Source organism: Elephas maximus, chromosome 12, assembly GCF_024166365.1.
Source record: "Elephas maximus indicus isolate mEleMax1 chromosome 12, mEleMax1 primary haplotype, whole genome shotgun sequence".
NCBI lineage: Eukaryota > Metazoa > Chordata > Mammalia > Proboscidea > Elephantidae > Elephas > Elephas maximus.
In genome coordinates, this window is record NC_064830.1 from 75885355 (window position 1) to 75906568 (window position 21214).

The window sequence follows — 21214 nt, forward strand, 5'->3', positions numbered from 1 at the left end:
TAGAAATGTGTGGGGCCAGCAAAGTTCAGGATCTATTTTCTTAGTTTATGACTGTTTACGTTTATTACACATTAATACAATCCTACGGAGGAGCACTGCGGCCTCCCAAAGGCAGATAGCTTGCGCAAGGTCATATAACTGAAAAGTAGCGGAGCAGGGATTTCAGCGGAGCAGTCAAATTCCAGAGTCCGCACTCGCGATAGGCTGGTGGATAAGGGAACTGAGCTAGATCTTTGGGAACTAAGACACTGGAGGCGTGCGTAGCTCTTTGGGGGACCCTCACCCTCACACCGCAAGCCCTTGGGACTGCATTTCCCAGCACCCCTAGTAGGCTGCGTCCCGCTCCCGGCGACCCTTCCTCGCACCTGGATTACATTTCCCGTGGGTCCTTGCGGCTCTGCCCCGGATTCCTCCGCCTCATCGGGCGGCACCGTGTCCGGACTCCACTTCCCGACAACGCCCGCGGCGGGGCGGGGCATGGCTGGGCGGGGCGGGGCAGCGGGCGGCCAGGGGCTGGGGAGGCCGCCTCCTCCTGGGCCTGCCTGGGCTGCCGCCTCCGCGATGCCGCTGCTGGTCGAGGGGCGGCGAGTGCGGCTGCCGCAGTCTGCGGTGGACCTCGTCCGAGCCCACCCGCCTCTGGAGGTGAGCGGGGCCCGGGTGCGGGGGCTTAGAGGCGGGCCCGAGGGCGACCTGCCGGGCGGGCTGAACCCTTCTCACACCGTCGCCGCCGTCCGGCTCTCTTCTGAAACGGATTTCAAACTTGGCGCAGCCGTGGAGTGGTCGGCACATCCGGAGCCCCCGCCGCCGGCAGCAACTTTCTGTTTTTATTTGAGGAGTCCGTGGAGCTTTTACATTCTTTAGACCTTAAAGGGCATCTCCTGAGCCCCCTTGTTTGCAGAAGAGGGGACGGAGGCCCAGAAAGGTTAAGTGACTTGCCCAAGGTCGCACAGCACCGAGGCTTGAGGACACCCTGGAACCCCCGATTCCCAGACAGGGCGGTCCCTCCTCCAGTCTGGACTTGGCTCAGTTAGGCAAATCTGGGCACCCTCCCTTGCCCACTAGCTGTCGCAGGAACCCCCCACCCCCGTGTGATTGAACACTGCTTCGTCCTTGGAGTGTCAGGAAGCAGGAGGTGATTCCTGGGTGGGCTTCGGACATCGTGTCCCGGCCCCCAGCCCCCGTCTTGGGATTTAGGGTTTTTAGCTCCGAATTTTTAGCCAGAAGAAAGGGCCCTGCTTCTCCCCAGCTGGGCGGTGGAGAGGACCACACCCTGATGGAAAGGATTTTTTTGTTTTTGTTTTTTCCCTTAGTTTTGTCCTCAACTAGGTCTTTGAACTCTTGGGATTTGCTTCCCATGCTTATTATGTAGGGACTGTTCGGAAGAGGATTCTTACTGTAAAAAATTTGGGACCAAACATCCCACTTGTCACAGATTCAGTTATGGGGGAATCAAGCCCCATTCATTGATTTAAGAAATTCATATTGAACTTTTAATACATGCTGGGCACTGCTCCTTCGCTCAGAGCTGTTACAGTCAGTAGTGGTTAGTTGCCATCCAGTCGATTCCTTTCCTCATAGTGACCCATGTGTGCAGAGTGGAACTGCTCTGTAGAGTTATCAAGGCCTTTCAGAAGAAAATCACCAAGATGCCTCTGGGTGGGTTGGAACCACCACCTTTTCCTTTAATAGTGAAGTGCTTAATAATTTCCGCCATCCAGGGACTCCCTAGTCAGTAGAAGGAATATATATATATTTTTTTAGATTAAAGAATGGCTTAGATGTACCAAATTGTTAAGTGTTACAAAGAAAAACATGCCATTTTTTCACTCTGAGATGTGAAACAGAGGAACTGACCTGGCCTGGGGTGTTAGGGAAGGCATTCTTCGCATGTCCTCCATAACGGTTGCACACTTTGTAATTATTTTGCCTGCCTGCTTGTTTTGTCTACTTTCCCTTTGGTCTGTCTCCCAGAATGTATACTTCCTGAAAAAACCCAAAACCAAACCCATTGCCACCGAGTCGATTCCAACTCATAGCGACCCTATAAGACAGAGTAGAACTGCCCCATAAAGTTTCCAAGGAGCACCTGGTGGATTCCAGCTGCAGACCTTTTGTTTAGCAGCAGCTATAGCATTTAAGCACTACACCACCAGAGTTTCCATACTTCCTGAAGTCACATTGAAATGTCTGTCTTCGCCTTTGTACCCTCCATGGCTGGGGCAGTCCTTGGCAGTAGAGTTGATGCTCAGTAAATATTTGTTACATAAATGAGGGAACAAAATGAGCCCTGAACTCAGATCTGAAGGATGACGAGGCATCATTGACAGGGAGAAGATGGACAGCTCTGTGATTCTCCACTTGGCATTTCATAAACAAACAGGAGTAATATTAGCCAGTACTTACTGGGCACTTAGTACATGCTTGGCATCCTGCTAAGCGCTTTCCTTGTATTCTGTCACTGTCACACTGTTGACCGGTGAAGACTGGAGTAGCATTCACCAAGGAAAAAACTCAGCTGCCTAAAGAATTTAGGTGGCTCTCTCTGCTTTTATATATGTTTGGAAATTCCCATAATAAAAAGTTAAAAAGATCAAGGCAGTGTGCTAAGTGCTGAGAGAAGGCGGTATGGTGATTTACCAGGGCAGCTCCTCTTGAACAGATGTTATAGCCTATTTAGGGAGACCGGCCTAGAAAAGAAAGGAGCCCTGGTGGTGCGTTGGTTCAGATGGTCTACTGCTAACCTAAAGGTTGGCATTTTGCACCCGCCAGCCGCTCCCTGGGAGAAAAATGTGGCAGTCTGCTTCTGTAAAGATTACAACCTAGGAAACCCTGTGGGGCAGTTCTGCTCTGTCCTGTAGGGTCGCTGTAAGTTGGAGTTGACTTGAAGACAAAAAGTTTGGTTTTCTTTTTGGCGTAGAAAGGCTGCGTAAAACCAAACTCCTTACAGAAAGTCTGTGTAGTAGGGACCAATTTGCTTTACAGGAATGTGGAGGAAGGAGGATTGCAGTCATTTGAAGCTGTCTGAGGGAAGGGAACTGGTGGCATAATGGTTAAGTGCTGAGGTTGCTAACCAAAAGGTCAGAAGTTTGAATCCACCAGACACTCGTTGGAAACTCTGTGGGGCAGTTCTGCTCTGTTCTGTAGGGTCTCTATGAGTTGGAATAGATTCCACTGCAACAGGTGTTTTTGTTTTTAAGGGAAGGAAAATGACCCCTGGTGGCGCAGTGGTTAAGCGCTCAGTTGCTAACTGAAAGGTTGGTGGTTCGAACCCACCAGCTGCTACATGGTAGAAAGATGTGGCTCTCTGCTTCTGTAAAGATTACAGTCTTGGAGACCCTACAGGGTAGTTCTACTCAGTTCTATAGGGTTACTTTGAGTTGAAATCAACTCAGTGGCAGTGGGTTTTAAGGGAAGGAGAAAGAGCCCTGGTGGCGCAGTAATGAAGCGCTCAGTTGCCAACCGAAAGGTCAGCAGTTCGAACCCACCAGCCACTCCACGATAGAAAGGTGTGGCAGCCTGCTTCTGTAAAGATTTACACTGGAAACCTTATGGGGCAAGTCGGAATCGACTGAATGGCAGTGAGTTTTTTTTTTTTTTTTTTTTTGGTTTAAGGGAAGGATGATGGAGCCAGGAGGGAAGTTTGAAAAGGAAGAGAATGGGGAGGGCATTCTAGCCAGACATGCCCGCTGTGTGTGGTGGGCAGGAGGGGGCTGTGGTGCGAGTAGACGGGAGAAAGGGAACAGTGGCGGGTAAACCTGGGAAAGAAGGTTGTATCTAGATTATTGAGGGACCTAGATGGATCTCTCATCTAATAAGCAATGGGGAGTAGTGAAAGGTGTAATTCTTTATTATAACAAGTAGTGTGTCCTCTTTGTAGAAAAATAGAAAATACAGATCACCAAAAGAAGACACAAAAAATCACCTGTGATCACATTTTTCATCTTTTGATGACTGTCCTTACAGAGAAAGGTTTTTCTTTGCATATAGTTTTTTACATGCTAGCATACTGTTTATTGTTTCATCATGTGCCTTTACTATGTAACAATATGTTGTGAGTATGCCAGCCCATTACTCTGCCTAACCAGAGAACCAAACCTATTGCTATAGAGTCAATTCCTACTCATAGTGACCCTGTACAACAGAGTAGAACTGCCCCATAGAGTTTCCAAGGCTGTAATCTTTACAGAAGCAGACTGCTGCATCTCTCTCCCATGGAGAAAGATGGCTGGTGGCTTTGAACCACCGACCTTTTGGTTAGCAGCCAAGTGTTTAACCACTGCACCACCACGGCTCCCTTAGCTATGCGTAGCGTATAATAATGACAACAGCAACTGTAATCGGTGGTCGTTGCCACGTACCACAGCCCTATGAAGTAGGTGCTGTCAGTATTCCCATTTTATGGATGCCCACTTTGAGGCACAAAGAGGTTGAGTAACTTGTCCAGGGTCACACATCCCATAAGTGGTGAGGCCAGGATTGGAACCCTGGCAGCCTGCCCTTGATTCTAGATCTGCACTACCCAGTATGATAGCCACAAGCCGCATGTGGCTGTTTACATTTAATTAAAGTTAAATTGAAATTAAAACTTCAGTTCCTCAGTCACACGAGCTACATTTTAAGTACTTAACAACCACACATGACTTGTGGCTACCATATGAAAAAAAAAAAAATACCATATGAGGCAGCACAAATCTCGACCTTTTCCATCGTTGCAGAAAGCTGTCTTGGGCAGTGCTGTCTAGAGAGCCTTCTCTCTTAACTGGAGGCGGCATGTGCAGTACCCACTCCTGTAGCATCTTCCCTGATGGTTCCATAAATGCCACAGTATGAATACACCATATTTCATTCCTGCATTTGAAGCATGTAAGACATTTGCAGTGTTTCACTGTTATGGACATTCTCAGAGCCAAATATTTATGAACTCCCATAATTCTTCCCTTAAGTATATACTCCTACAAGTGAAGTTGCTGGGCTCGGAAAAGTTTTTGAGCAAAAAAGTGATGTCACAAGATCATTGTTTTGAAGCAGTGACTTTGGCAGCCGTCAGGTAGGATGGACAGGGCAGGGGAGACCATAGGGAAACAAATGGAGAATCGTAGCACCCACCCAATCAACTCTACGGCAATGAATTACAGGTTTTTCTGTTCACAAGGAGCCCTGGTGGCACAGTGGTTGAGAGCTGTAGCTGCTCACCAAAAGGTCAGCAGTTCAAATCCACCAGCTGCTTCTTGGAAATCCTATGGGGCAGTTTTCCTCTGTCATATAGGGTTGCTGTGAGTTGGAATAGATGCAATGGGTAACGGGTGTTGACAAGAGATGTTGTGATTTTTGCTTTTGGGAATGAAAAATGTCAATTCATTTCTTACAAATAGCTCTGCTTTTTGGTGATAATTGTGAAAATGGTAAAAATTTGCCTTTACTACCTCCACTCCCCCACTTCCCAGAAAGAACAAAGAAAAAGGTAAGTATTAAAGGAATAATAAGGGAATTCTGAATTCTCCCTTTTATTTTAAATTAAGGTGGGGCGAGAAATGGCATGGAAATGAACCTACCAGCCCCTCCATGGGAGAAAGATGTAGCAGTCTGCTTCCATAAAGATTACAGCCTTGGAAACCCTGTGGGGCAGTTCTGCTCTGTCCTAGAGGGTTACTGTGAGTCGGAATTGACTCAGCCAGCAGTGGGTTGGTATCAGTTGCTGCCTTTCTTCTAAATAGTGGAAATTTATTACAAAAAGAAGATACTGTGTAACTAATCAAGCTGACCCTTATGTTTATTCCATCTTCTTGGATTTTATTAAGTAACTAAGCACTAACCTAAAATAGCACCTGTCACAAGAAATGGCGAGAAGCCTGTATAAGACTATAAAAATGTTCTCCAGTCTGGGCAAATACATACATGTGCTGTATTTACTCATTTGAGTAAGAATTTGTTCATTAAGGGGTTTATTTGTTATAAGTCAGAAGGAAATTATGGTACGTTTCAGTGTGGTACCTAATTTGACATTTTTTTTTTTTTTTTATATCTGGAAAGTTAATTTATTAGTGGTCTGACATTACTGAGGAAATCATAGAGAACAGAACAGTGAGGACAAAGAGGATTATCTTCTAAATGCAACATTCTGGCTTTACATACTTAGCATTTTCTCGTTCATATATGTCATATTTTCCTGTTTCCACACTTACGATCAGATCAAACTTACTTGCTGCACTTCTGGAAACTGAGATAAATGACAGTTTGGCACAGCCTTATAAGAGATACTCCAAAGACACCACGTATGCCACTCCCTAAAGAGAAGTCATCCTGAGTCACAGCCGACTAGGCGACAACTGGTGGAGTTCCTGGTGGTGCCAACTGTGAATGTGCTTGTCTGCTTGCAGTCTAATACGTGCCTTGGAAGAAAGGCCTGGCAATCTACTTCCAAAAAATCAGGCATTGAAAACACTATGGAGCACAGTCTACTCTGATACACATGGGCTTGCCATGAGTCAGAATCAACTAAACCGCAACCGGTTAAAAGAAGTAGACCTTGAGTGACAAAGTATTCCAACTGACACAGAAGAAGACCAGAGCTGCTGGGACAGTGTCAGAGGAGAGCTTTGAGTTGGGTGTGTGCAGGTGTTCAGCTCCTCAGTTCTCTCTTATAGACGCTACAAGAAACTAGTGACAACTTGAATAATTACAATTGGAGTTTTAAATACATTGATACTTTTGTTGTTTATTTATCTTCCCAATTAGATACAAACCAATCTGCATGCTCAGAAGAGTGCTTGGCAAGGCAGGGGCATACATTTGCTAGCTGGAAAAAATCAGCTTAACTACAATGTATTGCTGGTAATTCAGAGAGGCAACTGTACTTACTTAGTGAGAAATTATTATATAAACTCAACTGCACCATTATATTATCTATGTATCTATGAACACTTGATAAATGAAAATTATTATTTTTTATAACTACTAATAAACAGCTATCATTTACTCTAAATAGACTTACCCATCAATTTGACATTTTTGAAAAAAATGATTAATTCCATTTTTGTTCAAGAATTTAACCTAAGTTTTTTTTTTTTACTTTTTTAAAATTGTGCTTTAAGTGAAAGTTTACAAATCAAGTCAGTCTCTCATAAAAAATTTATATACACTTCACTATATACTCCTAATTGCTGTCCCCATAATGAGACAGCCCGTTCCTTCCCTCCACTGTCTCTTTTCATGTCCATTCCCCTAGCTTCTGACCCCCTCTGCCCTGTCATCTCCCCTCCAGATAGGAGATGGCAACAGAGTCTTAAGTGTCTGCTTGATCTAAGAAGCTCATTCTTCACCAGCATCTTTTTCAATCCCATTGTCCAGTCCAGTCCCTGTCAGAAGAGTTGGCTTTGGTAATGGTTCCCGTCCTGGGCCAACAGAAGGTCTGGGGGCCATGACCACTGGGGTTTGTCTAGTTTCAGTCAGACCATTAAGTCTGGTCTTTTTACGAGGATTTGGGGTCTGCATCCCACTGCTCTCCTGCTCCCTCAGGGGTTCTCTGTTGTGCTCCCTGTCAGGGCAGTCATCGGTTGTAGCTGGGCACCATCTAGTTCTTCTGGTCTCAGGATGATGGAGTCTCTGATTTGTGTGGCCCTTTCTGTCCCTTGGGCTTATAATTACCTTGTGTCTTTGGTGTTCTCCTAAGTTCTTTTTTTATAGACTTGCTGCATAAGAACTTATACAAGTATTCTATTGGATAGATTTTTGGCACAAATGTTAGCATGTCCTTTTAATAAGTTTGCTTATTTATGAGAGACCCTTTTTGTCGTCCTGCTTTAATAATAACATAACTACATCGCAGAACATTTAGAGAATAAAAACAACAGTAAAACCTCCTCTGTTGTTGTTTTACTGCAGTTGTGGTTATGGGGTGAATTTCCTTCCCGGATTTTTCCTGTGTGTATCTGCGTTTCTCTAGCCTTGCTGTGAGTCGGAGTTGACTCAGTGGCAGTGGGCTTGGTTTTTTTAATCTGTGTCTCAGCATTGTTGAATTAACAATATCGTACCCCCCCCCTTTTTTAAATTATGCTTGGACTTTACTTTTTGGGGGCATTTCTACTGTGTCACATGGGGTTGCTAAGTCGAAAATTGACCCAGTGGCACCCAACAGTGACAACAATCTTGCTTTTTGGTTAACATTTCAAAACTCTTTTCCCATCGTCTTCATTTTTCATGACTGTGCAGTTAGTGGTTGTGGGTTGGTTCAGCAAATTGACCTTTCCTGTTGCTGCTCCCAGCTTTTTTCATTCTAAATAACACAGAGATTAATGCCATTTTGGGTCATTCCCTTAGTATAGATTTCCAGAAGTGGAACTACTAGGACAAAGAGATTAGGGGAAAGGGAAGGTATTAACCTTCGTCCTCTTTAAAGGAAAACAAAAAAAGGGCTGTAGTTTCTGAGCCACCTATCCACTATTCCATATAATCTAATTCTCTTTACGATTGTAAAATTATGAAGTGTCTCACACTTTTTAGTGAAGAACTGTGGTAAAGAATTTTTGCTCTAATTCCATAGGTAATAAAGGCCTGTTTTATAGGTGAAAAGCCAGAATTGCATTGTTTTCTTTGCACTGTTCCACATGATTGTTATTGCTGCCTTTTATTTTAGCCTGTCAGATAGCACACACACCTCCAACAGACTAGCGTGCCTTTCCCACTTGAGTACACTTTGGCTCTCTCCTCTCTAGTTATTCAATCCTCACTAATTTACATCACTATTTTTTTTTTTTTTTTAATTAAACAGGAAAGAGCCAGACTTCTCAGAGGTCAGTCTGTTCAACAAGTGGGACCCCAGGGCCTTCTGTATGTTCAGCAAAGAGAGCTTGCAGTGACCTCCCCAAAGGATGGTAGGTTAGGAACCAGTGCATTGGGCATTATCACACAGGCTACTGGATATTTTATTTTATTTCTTTTTTAAACAGGCTCCATCTCCATTCTGGGTTCTGATGATGCCACCACTTGTCACATTGTGGTCCTGAGGCACACAGGTATGATGAGAGAGATGAAGGAAACCGTTACTTAAACTGACCCCACAATCGGGACCATTTAATTTCTTGATTTGAGCTTCCTGGTGTTCGATTTGAAACCTGACCTCACTTAACCTTTTTTCTAGTCTGCATGGTGTCTCCCTGTTGGCCTGGCCAGAATGGGTTGGCTGGGCAGCACAAACTTGCTATACATTTTTTTCTTACAGGATATTCAGAGATGAGGTGGTCCGGATAGACAGTAGACTTGGCTTGCTTCCTGGGTTCTCATCTGGAATAACATGAGTCATTTCACCCTTGTCCTTCAGGTAATGGGGCTACCTGCTTGACACATTGTGATGGAACCGACACCAAAGCTGAGGTCCCCTTGATCATGAACTCCATAAAATCCTTTTCCGATCACACTCAATGTGGAAGGTGAGCTCCGTGATACTCTGTTATATGTTGGGAACTTTGTACCACTGTGTAGAGGAAGTAGCTGTGCAAACCATTGCAGCCGCAGTGTCTGACCTGTCCCCCTAGAGTGGAACCTGGCACAGCGTTAGCGTTTTGTCAGTAGTTACTGAGTGAAAGAATGGAAGATGTGTGCAGGCAAGGACACGGTGCAGGGTTTTAAATGGAAGGTTTGACTTTTATTTTCAGTAATATATTTTTAGATGTCATGTATCAGACTGTTCTCTTACACCCCCCATGTGGTATCTCTACATTCCATCATTCATTCATTCAGCAATTATTGAATGCTTTCTGTGGGCAAGAACTTACAGTAGGTGCCAAGGACATAGCAGTGAACAGAGCAAATGAAAAAACTTGCTCCCAAGGTGTATATATTCCGATATAAGGAGAGTCAATAAGCAAACTGTGACCTACCAGCCAACCAACCAGTTGCCCTTAAGCTGATTGCAACTCAGAGTGACCCCATGTGTATCAGAGTAGAACTGTGCTCCACAGGATTTACAGTGGCTGATTTTTGGGGTGGGGGGGGGCGGGGAGGGTTGATTGCCAGGCCTTTCTTCAGAGGCACCTGTGACTGCATTTGAACCTCCAGTCTTTTGGTTAACAGCCAAGTGTGTTAACCATTTGTACTACTCGGATTCCCAGGTTGTTATAGGGTGTGGAAAAGGTGGTTAGTAGACAAGTGTTGGGTACTCAGGGTCAAACAAAATTTAGGCTTTTTAGATTATGGGACTTTTTAGATCCTTACAATGAGCTACAGTAGGCAGGATTTTGCAGTTATTATTTAACACCAAAACCAAAAAACTAAACTGGTTGCCATCAAGTCGATTCTGAATGATAGTCACCCTATAGGACAGAATAAAACTGCCCCATAAGGTTTCCAAGGAGTGGCTGGTGAAGTTAAACTGCCATCCTTTTGGTTAGCAGCTGAGCTCTTAACCACTGCACCAGCAGAGCTCCTGTTTAACTTCAGGAATGCTTCTTTCCCATCTTGTGGATGATGGTGAAGGAAACACAGTCTGGGAAAAGCAGATATAGGGGAGTAAGCATGTGCTGTAGACAGACTCAGGCTTTATTTGACAGCCGCATAGTTTCCTGCTCTATAAAATGGAGACAGTACTCCCTCCTCGCACCAAGACGCTGAACATTTGATCAGACAACACCTGTGAAGTGTCTACTGCAATCCCCCCACATACTGGTCTTTTAATCAAGTTGGCTTTCTAAGTCTTACAGCCCAGCCCCTCTTAGACCAGAGGCATTTAAGAGGCTCTTGGAGGTTTCCTACTTCGGGTGAGTGAATAATGTGATAGAATCATATTCATCTAGAGCAGTGTGTCTCACTCTCTGCATTGAGGCATCACATTTGTGCTAAGATATAGAACCCCTCGGTCTTCAGGGTGATTGGGCAGGGTCCCCAGAAGCTTGCCTCTGGCCTTGGCTGTCTCACCCATTTACCTAGTGTGCCCCACAGACACTTTCTATATAGGCTGCTATATGAAAAAGGTCAGCAAGACTGCTGTAGAGCGAGGGTTACAGAAGCTGAGAACCAAAATCCAGGGTGAAACCAGCACACACTGCCCATGTGCTGGGCGGCCTCTGACCACCATCCCCTCTCTTTGCCAGGCTGGAAGTACACCTCGTGGGCGGCTTCAGTGACGATCGGCAGTTGTCACAAAAACTAACTCATCAACTTCTCAGTAAGTTCACTTCCCCTCCCCAAATTTGATAAAAATGTTGACGTATTTTTGCTTGGATAAAAATCCCAATTACTACAAAACCTAAGAGAGGCCCGCCTACTGGAGGCAACATAAGAGACTGGACAGCTCGGCTCAGAATCTTACATAAGGAGTAACTAGCGTAGGGCTAAAGCTCTAGGGGAAAGTGGGGATGGGACAGGCGTGTCTTTTAAGATAGCCTTCGATCCATACCGAAATAGTAAATGCTCTGAGTTGCGTAAAATAGAACTACCCTCCTGGCACAAATGTTCCATTTTAAACTGCTATAGGAAATGGAAACAATACTGATACCATGTTTTCCCCTATTAAATTAGCAAATAATTTCTCCCCGCAAAAAGTGCTCAGTGTTAACCACGAGGCAGTGAGACAGGCATACCCACCAGTCGGTGCAACCTGTCAGGAAAGTCATTTGGCAAAGTGGCTTAGGTCTTAACAAAGGTTCATAGCCTTTAACCCAGTAACTCCCCTTCTGGGAATTAACTCAGTAATTCCCCTTCTGGGAAACTATTCTAAGAGAATAATCTGAAGAGTGTGCACAGAGATTTATGCCCAAAGATGAGCCAAAAAAATCAGACCCACTGCCGTCGAGTCAATTCTGACTCACAGTGACCCTGTAGGACAGAGTAGAACTGCCCCGTAGGGTTTCGGAGGCTGCAAATCTTTTTGGAAGCCAACTGCCACATCTTTCTACCAAGGAGCAGCCGGTAGGCTCGAACCGCAGACCTGTCGGGTTAGCTGCACAATGCTTAACCAGTGTGCCACCAGGGTTCCTAAAGACAAGCAGTAGAGCATTATTTATAATAGCAAACGATCTAATGCTTCCCACCAGTAGGGGAATAGTTACATAGTCATTAAAATAATTCTTGTGAAGAGGTTTTAATTACAATGGGAAATGCTTATGTACAAACAAATCAGGCTATTGTCTGCATAGTTTGAGTGGATATACAATTGTCTGTCTGATGTGGGCTGAGTTGTGCATAAATTTTAACTGTGCTGGGATTATGGGCATTAAAAACCTACTACTTTATACTTTATTTTCCGAATTTTTTACAGTGACTCAATTTTGAACAACTCTGATAATCAGGAGAAAAAAAAATCTTACTTAGGAAAAGAATAACGATCTTCTGTAACGAGCCTGTTTATCCCCCCAAAACTTTTCTGTTTCCCTTGGGCCTGGGGCTAAGAACGTGTCTGTCACTCGGTGGGCAGGGTTGTGTGAGGTCAGTGCATATAGACCGGGCCTCTGATAGACAGGGGCCAGGTTGAGGCTGAAAGGAGATTGCTCGTCTGGCTCTGTTCCTCTGTCCCCTCTTGACCTGCTCAGTGTTATGTTCTGCTCATTAAAGGAACTTATGTGACATCCAGTTTCCAAATTCTAATTGTAGGTGAATTTGACAGACAAGAAGATGACATTCACCTAGTGACATTATGTGTGACAGGTAAGTTCTGGTATCTTTCCCAAAAGCAGTCAGTTTCAGGAATTTCTGCCCTCACCCTTAAGGCACCAGGACCTCAGAGGTAGAAGAGACGCACAATTTGCTGATGCCTCGCTGACTTCTGTGCAGGCTTTTCCCATCAGCTGGAATGAATGGCCTTACTCTGTATCCCCATGTTCACATCCTGTTCCACCTTCAGTTCAGACACTGGCCTGCCTCAAGGACAACTCATTTTTCCTTCCTTGGGAGTTTGAATTGTCTGTCCTTTACTCCTGGGAAGGAGAAGGGACTGGGTGTCAAATTGGAGCTGCCCCCTTACATGGCAGAGTGCACTAATTCTGGAAGGTGCCGTTTCTCAGTATAATCTCCCTGCCCTGGGACTAAGCAGGGAGACCAGAACACAGTCCCGTATTTTGTTTTCCCCACTTTCCGGTAGGGATTCCTTCTTGGCCTTTATCATGCAGAATGAAAACAATTATTTGATGTTACTTAGAAGCTGTATCTAAAACTTTTTTTTTATGTTAGAATTAAATGACCGGGAAGAAAACGAAAACCATTTTCCAGTAATTTATGGCATTGGTAAGTAGTGTGTTTATTTGGGGGTTGGAGGTTTGGTTACATGGTGACAAGGTAAAAAAAACCCAGTGCTGTCAAGGTAGGCACAGGTTAAAGTGACTGAGCAAAATCATGATCCCCACTGCTGTTGGTATACTACAGACTTCAAGTTCAAAACCTAGCTCCTCTCTATATTTGCTGAGACTTTGGGCCTGTGGCTTAACTTCTCCAACCCTTATCTACAAAATAGAAAGTGTCCACATCCTGAGACTGCAGCAAACATAAATCACAGACAGCGTGCTGTGATGCATGTGTACACTAGGCCTCAGCAGGCTCTCTGCTCCGCTTCAGAAGGCCAGGTGTGCCTTTCTCTAGCCAGTGCTCTGGGGAGCCAAGTGAGCAGTGCGTCGTTATCTTTTTATATACAGGGAACCAAGTAAGATTTTGATTGGGAAAAAGATCCTAGAAAAGAAAGTCTAAAACCGTTGAGCTAAAAGAACACCTCCAACCTTCCACCCTCCGGTGACAACCTAGGGCTCCTGAGGTTAGGAGGCAAAACCAGCTGCACCTACACAGACTTCCACTGTGTCTGTGACAGGTTATTTAGCTGAGTGGTGGGTACCCAGGTGTTCATTAGTTTATCCTCTAACTTTGTATATGTCTGAGATACTAAGTAGTGAAAATTAAAACCAACAAAAATACTAGACTTTGCCACGAACCAGGCCACCCTCCTGTCCCCAGCCATATACCGTGCAATCTGGTCACAGGGTTGACCAGGGAGCCTCTAACCTGCGCCTGCTTGAAGACAGTGAGCTCCAGGAAGGCTGAGCTTCCCAGGCAGGTGCAGCCCAGCACAAGCCTCAGTTATTTTCAATGAGTACTTGGCTGAAAGATCACTTTTTCTCTTTCCCTGAAGGGGGAAGGGAAGCTACAGACACTTGAGTAATTTTGTTTAATTACCATTCTCCTCTCTATTTTATCTTTATTCTGCCTTTTATGTACGGTGACAGAAATGTAAGGCCCTGCAAATTTCCCAACTTAAGTCTTCTGCCAATTCAAAATCATCCTGTCATCCCTCACAGCTGTCAACATTAAAACTGCAGAGATTTACAGAGCGTCCTTTCAAGATCGAGGTCCAGAGGAGGAACTGCGTGCTGCGCGAGCTCTGACAGGAGGACCAGTGAGTTTGAAATCATCTTGATGTTAAGGGCTTGGGGGGTGGCAGGGAGGACATCAAACGTCAAAGCTTCAAGGCTTGATACCCTTAGAAACGAGAAGTTTACGTCTGCTGCTTTGAAGCTATAAATTCTCAGGGACTACCACACTCACAGAGGTAACAATTAAGTAGAAGAGTAATGAACGTCTTTAGATTATAAGCACAAGGCCTGTGTTCTCTGCTGAAAAGGTGTAGGGGGAGGCCTGTGTGAACCCACAGCATCTAGATCCAAAGAGAACGAACCCCTTTTACTTGTATAAAGTGAGTAAGGAGCCCAGGAAGGGGTGGGAAGAGGTTTCTCCCTGCGGCACCGAGGGATTGTGCTTTCCTCTGGACCAAGACACTAAACACCAATTTGCTTGAATGATTTAGTTAACCTAAAAAAATGACCAAATTAATTTAAAACTCTGATTTCCTTTGGGTGCTGTTTTTTTTTTCCCCTCCAAGTAATGGGCAGTACTTATTTATTCCAAGCCCAATCATTTTTTGGACTTAAAAACTTACTGTTTTGGGGAGCACAACCAATTTGTAATTGAGGACTTTTTAAGTTTCTACAACTTAGTGACGTTGATTACATTCTTTGAGTTGTGCAACCATTCTCACCTTCCTTTTCAGAGTTGTTCCTCCCCCCTTAACATAAATTCACTGTCCCCTAAGGTTCCTGTCTAATCTTTCAAGTTGCTGTTGTCACTTTGATTCCATATAGCTACTTCTTAAAAGAGCATTAATGCTCCTGGCAGACACTTTTTTTAGTAGATAAGCTAAACTATTGTTGGTTTTAAGAAGACATAAGGGGATATTTTTGGTTTAAGGTTTAAAGATTATCTCAGGGCAATAGTTTCAGGTGTTCATCTACCTTCCATGGCTCCAGGAAGTCAGAATTCCATGCGATTCACTTTTGATTAGAATTCTTCTATAGAGTCTTTGCTCAAAATTTTCAGTAATGGTAGCCAGGTGCCATTCAGTTCTTCTGGTCTCAGGGCAAAGGAGGCAGTTGATCATGGAGGCAACTACCCACACAGTCCATATCCTCCTCGTATTCCTAACTCTCCTTTCTCTGTTGAATAAAAACCAAAACCAAACCTGTTACCGTCGAGTCGATTCTGACTCAGTGATCCTGTTGGACAGAGTAGAACTGCCCTATAGAGTTTCCAAGGAATGCCTGGTGGATCTGAACTGCTTACCCTTTGGTTAGCAGCCAAATCTCTTAACCACTGTGCCACCAGGGTTTCCCCAGGTGAATAGAGACCACTTATTGTGCCTTGGATGGCCACTTGTAAACTTTTAAGGCCCCAGGCACTTGGCAACGAACTAGGAGGTAGAACCGGAAGCACATGTTATTAGGCCAACTAACTGGGATGTCCCATGAAAACATGACCCTAAACCTCCAAACCAAGGTACCAAATTCCATAGGTTTTTGGTTGTACATAAGCAGCCTCAGCAGTTTTTTTTTTTTTTATCATTGTTATATGTATCACACAACTTTTGCCAATTCAACTTTTTACAGGTGTACAACTTATTGACAGCATTTACAATAATTGGCTGTGCAACCCTACCCTTAATGAATACAATTTCTCCATCACCCTTAACCCTCTTTTCCCCCTCCCTCCCACCCCAATAACCACTAATAAATTTTGGTCTTTATACATTTGCCTTTTCTTTTTTATATATGTGAGGTCATACAGTATTTGTCCTTTTATGATTGTCTTATTTCACTCAGCATGTCTTCAAGCTCCAGACATACCGTAGCATGTCCCAAAACTTCATTTCTCCTACTGGCTGAGTAGTATTCCATTGTATGTGTGTACCACATCTTGTCTGTCCATTGGTGGTGGGCATTTAGGTTGGTGTTCATTTAGGTTGTTTCCACCTTTTGGCTATTGTGAACAGTGTGCTGCAGTGATTATTGGTGTACAAGCTCTTTTTGAGTCTCTGCTTTCAAGTCTTTTGGGTATATACGTAGGAGAATTGCTGGGTCATATGGTAGTTCTATTTTTAGCTTTTTGAGGAACCACCACACTGCTTTCCACAATGGCTATGCCATTTGGCATTCCCACGAGCAATGCGTAAGGGTTCCGTTTCCCCACATCCTTGCCAACATTTATTATTTTCTTTTTTAATCTTAGCCATCTTAGAGGGAGTAAAATGGTATCTCATGGTGGTTTTGATTTGCATCTCTCTGATGGCTAATGATGCTGAGCTTTTTTTCATGTGTTTGATGGCAATTTGAACGTCCTCTTTGGTGAAATGTCTATTCAAGTCCTTTCCCATTTTATGCTTAGGGTGCTCTTTAACGAAGAAAAAATTTTAGTTTAAAAAGCTAGAAATATAAAAACCTAAGACTAATATTTTTATCTTAAAAGCTGGAAATAAAAACCAAAATCTGCTATTTAAAAAGACACGTGCCATTTGAGAAATGGGTGTAAGAATTCTTTAAAAATGCTCAAAGTGTGAAAAAATAGAGATCACATTCAGAGCACCCAAAAGAATTTTTAGAAAATGCTGACATTTTCATTGAAAAGTGTGTTTGGATTCAGAGTCATTTGTTTTACCACCCCCTTTCATGTTTTGTAGGATTCCTTTTGCAATTTCTCAAGCAGCATAATAACCTTAATTTAGTTACTACTCAAAAGAACATATTTGAGTCTCAAAAACCAAAATAGAACATCGCTGGTAAGGTCACAAATACTACTGGAACTGTAGGGATTCACGGAATTGGTCATTTGGCAAATTAGCTTCTTATAAACGGATTTTTCCTTCCTTTTGATGGGGACACAGTTATTTGTGTGCTTGTTAAGTTGCAAGGTAATGAGTTGCTCGGGTGTAAATAACAAGGCAGTGTTTTCTGTAGCAATGAGGAGCCCGGACTTTAGTCAGACACGCCAGGATTGGATGCCCAGCTCAGATGCTTCCCGGACAGGGGGACCTTGGGCACTGTGCCTTGTATGTGAGCCTAAGGCTTTCACCCAGAATGAGGAGAATGCCATCTTCCTGCAGGATTGTCCTAAGGACTAAACAAAATGCACAAAGGACTAAACAAAAACCCACAAAGTGCAATACCAGACACACTGCAAGTATTCAGTTAAGTGGCAGCTTCTGTTATTATGTGAGACAAGATATTTAATAAGCCTATTACGCAGGTAAATGCTTTAAATTACTCGACTACGCCAGAGCGGGCATTAACGATGAGGTTTGAGAAGTGGTAACACATTCCTTCAATTCTATCCTTGAAACGTTCTTTTTTAGATGATTAGCATTTATGATGCAAAGACAGAACAACTTCGCATAGGACCGTATTCCTGGATGCCGTTTCCACATGTGGATTTCTGGCTGCAGCAAGACGATAAGCAAATACTAGAGGTGAGAATTTACAGGTTGGGCAAATCTTAACTCTCGGAACCCTGGTTTCTTCATCTGTAAGAAAAAAAAGGGTTTAGGCTAGATAATAGCTGCTTTTCCTTCAGCAGATAGTACTTATCTTTAGGATGTCATTGACAGAACTTGTTTAACTTCTGTATCAATTAGGGATAAGAAGTAATGTCCTGGTTAGCAATCTCCAGGTGAAGCAGTAAGTAACTAACTGCTTTTTCTCATTAACCCAGCACCTCATTTCTTACGTAATTTTGCCCTTTATATACATGCATACATAAAGTATCCCAAGAACATCCTACCCAATGTTTAAAGAACACAAAGATACTTTATTTGACAACTATATAAAAGCAGGGAAAGAAAGCGAGGTTGCTCTTCTCTTATCCCCGTCATCTTATTTTCCAGAACCTTTCTACTTCACCTCTGGCTGAGCCCCCCCACTTTGTCGAACATATCAGATCTACCTTGATGTTTTTAAAAAAATACCCATCTCCAAGTACCACAGTGTTTCCTGGAAATAAAGCTCTACTCTACAAAAAAAATAAAGATGGCTTGTGGGAAAAGGTCTCTTCTCCATGACGCTAAAACCAGGAATTACCAAAGGCGGAAACTTTTTGGCGAGACAAAGATCACTGGTAGGGATTGGAAGAGTGTGAACTTGGAATCTACACCCTTTGAATCTTAGGTCTCCTTACACAGTGTCTTTCAAATGACTTTCAAAATAAAATGTTATTTTGGCAAAGGCATTTGTTTAGATTTACTTCTGGCTTCACTAAAAAGTTGCAGAGGAGAAAGAAGCTACCTGCCTTACTGTTCTATAAGCAGCTATTCCAGATACTTAGTATTTCTACTTCTGTTAAATTAGTGGATAAATTAAAATTACAGTAGGGTTTGTGAGGAATCTAGTTAAAACAGTAAACTTCTGTGAGAATTCATACATGTCACAGATTTTTTTTGCCCAAGATTATTTTAGAGGCTTTCTCCAAACCTTATGTGTTTCTGAATAAATGAAATGAAAAGGTTCAGAAAGAGGATTTGGTCTTTGCTGTTCTCCAGTACAATTATCTTTAAAATAGATAATTTATTATGAGGTTAAATTTATTGAGAGTTAAATACAAAGCCACTGATAAATCTGTTCTTTTAGATATCATTGAAATTCCTTAATTGTGGTTATTACATAAGTTATATTCTTAAAAACCTTTTTCCGAAGTTGCTATTGAAAAGGAAGTCAAATGAAAGCACAAAGGAAGATTCATACCATCACAATGCCCAATTAATAGGAAGATTTATAGACTGAACTCATGGGTAACAATTTCAAGAACCTTTATTGAAACCAACATTCAAATAGTATCTCAAGGGTGAAATTTTGTTTCAACAAAACCAATTTAACAATTTCAAATATAAAAACATTTAAAAATTAATCTTGTTAGAGGTGATAATTTACCCCTCCCCCATTTCATCTGCTATACTTCATTGCACCAAATAAAAAGGGAAGACTGTTTAATCATCTGCACCAAAACAATACAAAGGAAAAGAAAAAAGCTGCACTTGGGTGAGTGCCAAATGTCAATAATCACAGCAAATGCAAGTGTGATTATAGGCTTCACGTGGTCTAAGGCTTCCAATGCTCTGGTCCACACACCCGTGTGAATTCCCCACCAGCTGAAGATCTCGCACAGCTGACTCTGCTGGACTAAAAAGGCACAGGGGCCATTACTGGGGATAAACAAAGTGATGCGGTACTTCTGCAGAAGTAGAAGTGGGCAGTAATTAAGAGCTTGCTTCCAACTATTAATAGTCTGGCTTGATCAGCCTAAGAAAGATTACTTTTCTGGTTCTTATTTCTGAGTTGGGCCCAAAGAGGTGAGCTGCTAACGGAACAGAAGCTACAGAAGCTTCATAAACATGAGATAGGGCAGAGATATATTTATTTAGAGTTTACACTTAACCTAGGTGCTACACAGCATATTTAATATTAGGCTCTTAAGGGTAGCGTCTTTCAGGTTGTTCAGATACTAAACATAGAAACGAGCAGTCTGTACTTGTGTGCCAATTTAAAAGCTTTACCAATATTTAAAAAATACATATATGTGGTCAGGAAGAGACTTTACCATTACTCTTAATAGAGGAGTCCTCAAATTTGTTTACAAATAGTACATGAAAGGAGAAATGGATTTGTGGCAGAGGAAAGTTGCTTGCTCACAGAAGTGCTGTCCAGCCTGACTTGCTTGGTAACTCTGCCAAAGCTTGAGTGGACACAGTCCTTACTTAAGTCTCCAGGAAAAGCAGCAATTGGGGATGGCAGGAGAGGGCTTCTGACACTCTTATTTACAAACCTATTGAAGCCCCTTCTCCATTAAGCCAAACATAATCCAGTTGCATATTGCAACCTGATCTAACTAAACACCAAATAAGACAGGTGGCAAACAATGCTGTCTGCCCCTTTTCTGCAGAAGTCCAGCAGACAACCCGGAGAGTTCTGAAGAAGCTGATTTACCAAAAAGTTATTATGTGCAACCTAAGAACTTATACTTAGTAAGAGCAAGTGTTTCAAGTGGCAGGCACTTGAAATTCTAAGTGTTTTTTGTGACTAAAAAGTGTTTATGGTAATTTAGGGGGAAAATGGAATTATTATAGTTGGATGGGACAGAAACGAGTGTTTTTCTACATACACATAAAATTAAACACGTCGACTGCCCATCTAGAACGCCTGGCTTTCAGACACGTCTGTGCAAAAACCCACTACGCAAAATAACAGTAATTCCTATGTATTAGGATGTGGCACAGTTCACATTTTCAATATAACTTCATCATCCCTGCGACAATATTCAGTACAGTCTCAAACCCAACACTGACTTTTATCTTAAGCTCTCCAGTTCTTCTGCCTGTGGGCAGTCATCTTTTGGGTGCTGGGCCTTCTCCTGGAGGGCCTCAGCCTGGTCTGCTTCCTGAGGGCTGGGAGCCCCGGGGTGCTGCTCAGGGCTGTTGGCCTCTGGGGTGTCTTGCTCTGGCCCAGTGGACAGTTGCTCCATCTTTTCTAAGTCTTCAATGTGACTGACTGAGCTTGTCTCACTCACTGCATCTGAGCCACGTAGCGACTTTTTAAAAGGCTTCTGGCCTAGAAGAAAGATTGGGTGAACAGCGCACTTGACAGCACAACGAGGGCCACTTCTGCAACAAAAACTCTCTGTGCAATGAGGAATTGCTTTGTTTAGTTCTAACTTCTTCAGCAGAAATCCCTAGAATTACTGGCTCTGAAGCCTTTTACGGGATGGGAGAGAAATGAGCGCTGATATCATGGCATTCACGTGCCCCAAGGCTGGGGACTTTTGAGGTAACCTTAAGAAAAGCTCAGGATAGCAAACACCACAGTGAGATGTAATGTCATCTCTCAAGACCTCAGTTTCCCCCTTGAAGTACACGAGGGCTCTTCAACGCTAA

General features: G+C 43.2%; 2 protein-coding genes across 6 annotated transcripts in view; one reads left to right on the plus strand and one right to left on the minus strand.

Moving 5' to 3' along the window:
• The first annotated feature begins 494 nt into the window (after positions 1-494).
• On the plus strand, positions 495-19518 carry NTAN1 (N-terminal asparagine amidase). Of its 3 annotated transcripts, XM_049902792.1 has the most exons (10): positions 495-642; positions 8768-8870; positions 8946-9011; positions 9317-9425; positions 11085-11158; positions 12583-12636; positions 13159-13212; positions 14271-14368; positions 17651-17764; positions 18179-19518. In XM_049902792.1, exons 1-10 carry the CDS (start codon positions 562-564, stop codon positions 18350-18352), a joined length of 927 nt encoding a protein of 308 aa, XP_049758749.1. In that variant the 5' UTR covers positions 495-561; the 3' UTR covers positions 18353-19518. The 3 variants fall into 3 exon arrangements, with proteins under 3 accessions (XP_049758749.1, XP_049758752.1, XP_049758751.1); XM_049902794.1 differs by lacking the exon at positions 8768-8870 and having other exon boundaries at positions 565-642; XM_049902795.1 differs by lacking the exons at positions 8768-8870; positions 8946-9011 and having other exon boundaries at positions 560-642.
• The window catches only part of PDXDC1 (pyridoxal dependent decarboxylase domain containing 1), a 62832-nt gene continuing 59346 nt past the window's right edge, over positions 17729-21214 (minus strand). For 2 of the 3 annotated variants that reach the window (XM_049902791.1, XM_049902789.1), the window contains exon 23: positions 19434-20891. In XM_049902791.1, the coding sequence (XP_049758748.1) occupies positions 20632-20891 (260 nt within the window). In that variant the 3' untranslated portion in view covers positions 19434-20631. Of the gene's footprint in view, positions 17819-19433; positions 20892-21214 lie in introns of those variants that run through there. The other variant, XM_049902790.1, reaches the window with a different exon arrangement.

Excerpts from the sequence above, each read along its gene's own strand:
- NTAN1 (XM_049902792.1), top strand. The coding sequence starts at position 562 with ATGCCGCTGCTGGTCGAGGGGCGGCGAGTGCGGCTGCCGCAGTCTGCG. Across the intron at positions 643-8,767 it reads GAGCCCACCCGCCTCTGGAG|GAAAGAGCCAGACTTCTCAG; the intron begins GTGAGCGGGGCC and ends TTAATTAAACAG. Across the intron at positions 8,871-8,945 it reads AGTGACCTCCCCAAAGGATG|GCTCCATCTCCATTCTGGGT; the intron begins GTAGGTTAGGAA and ends TTTTTTAAACAG.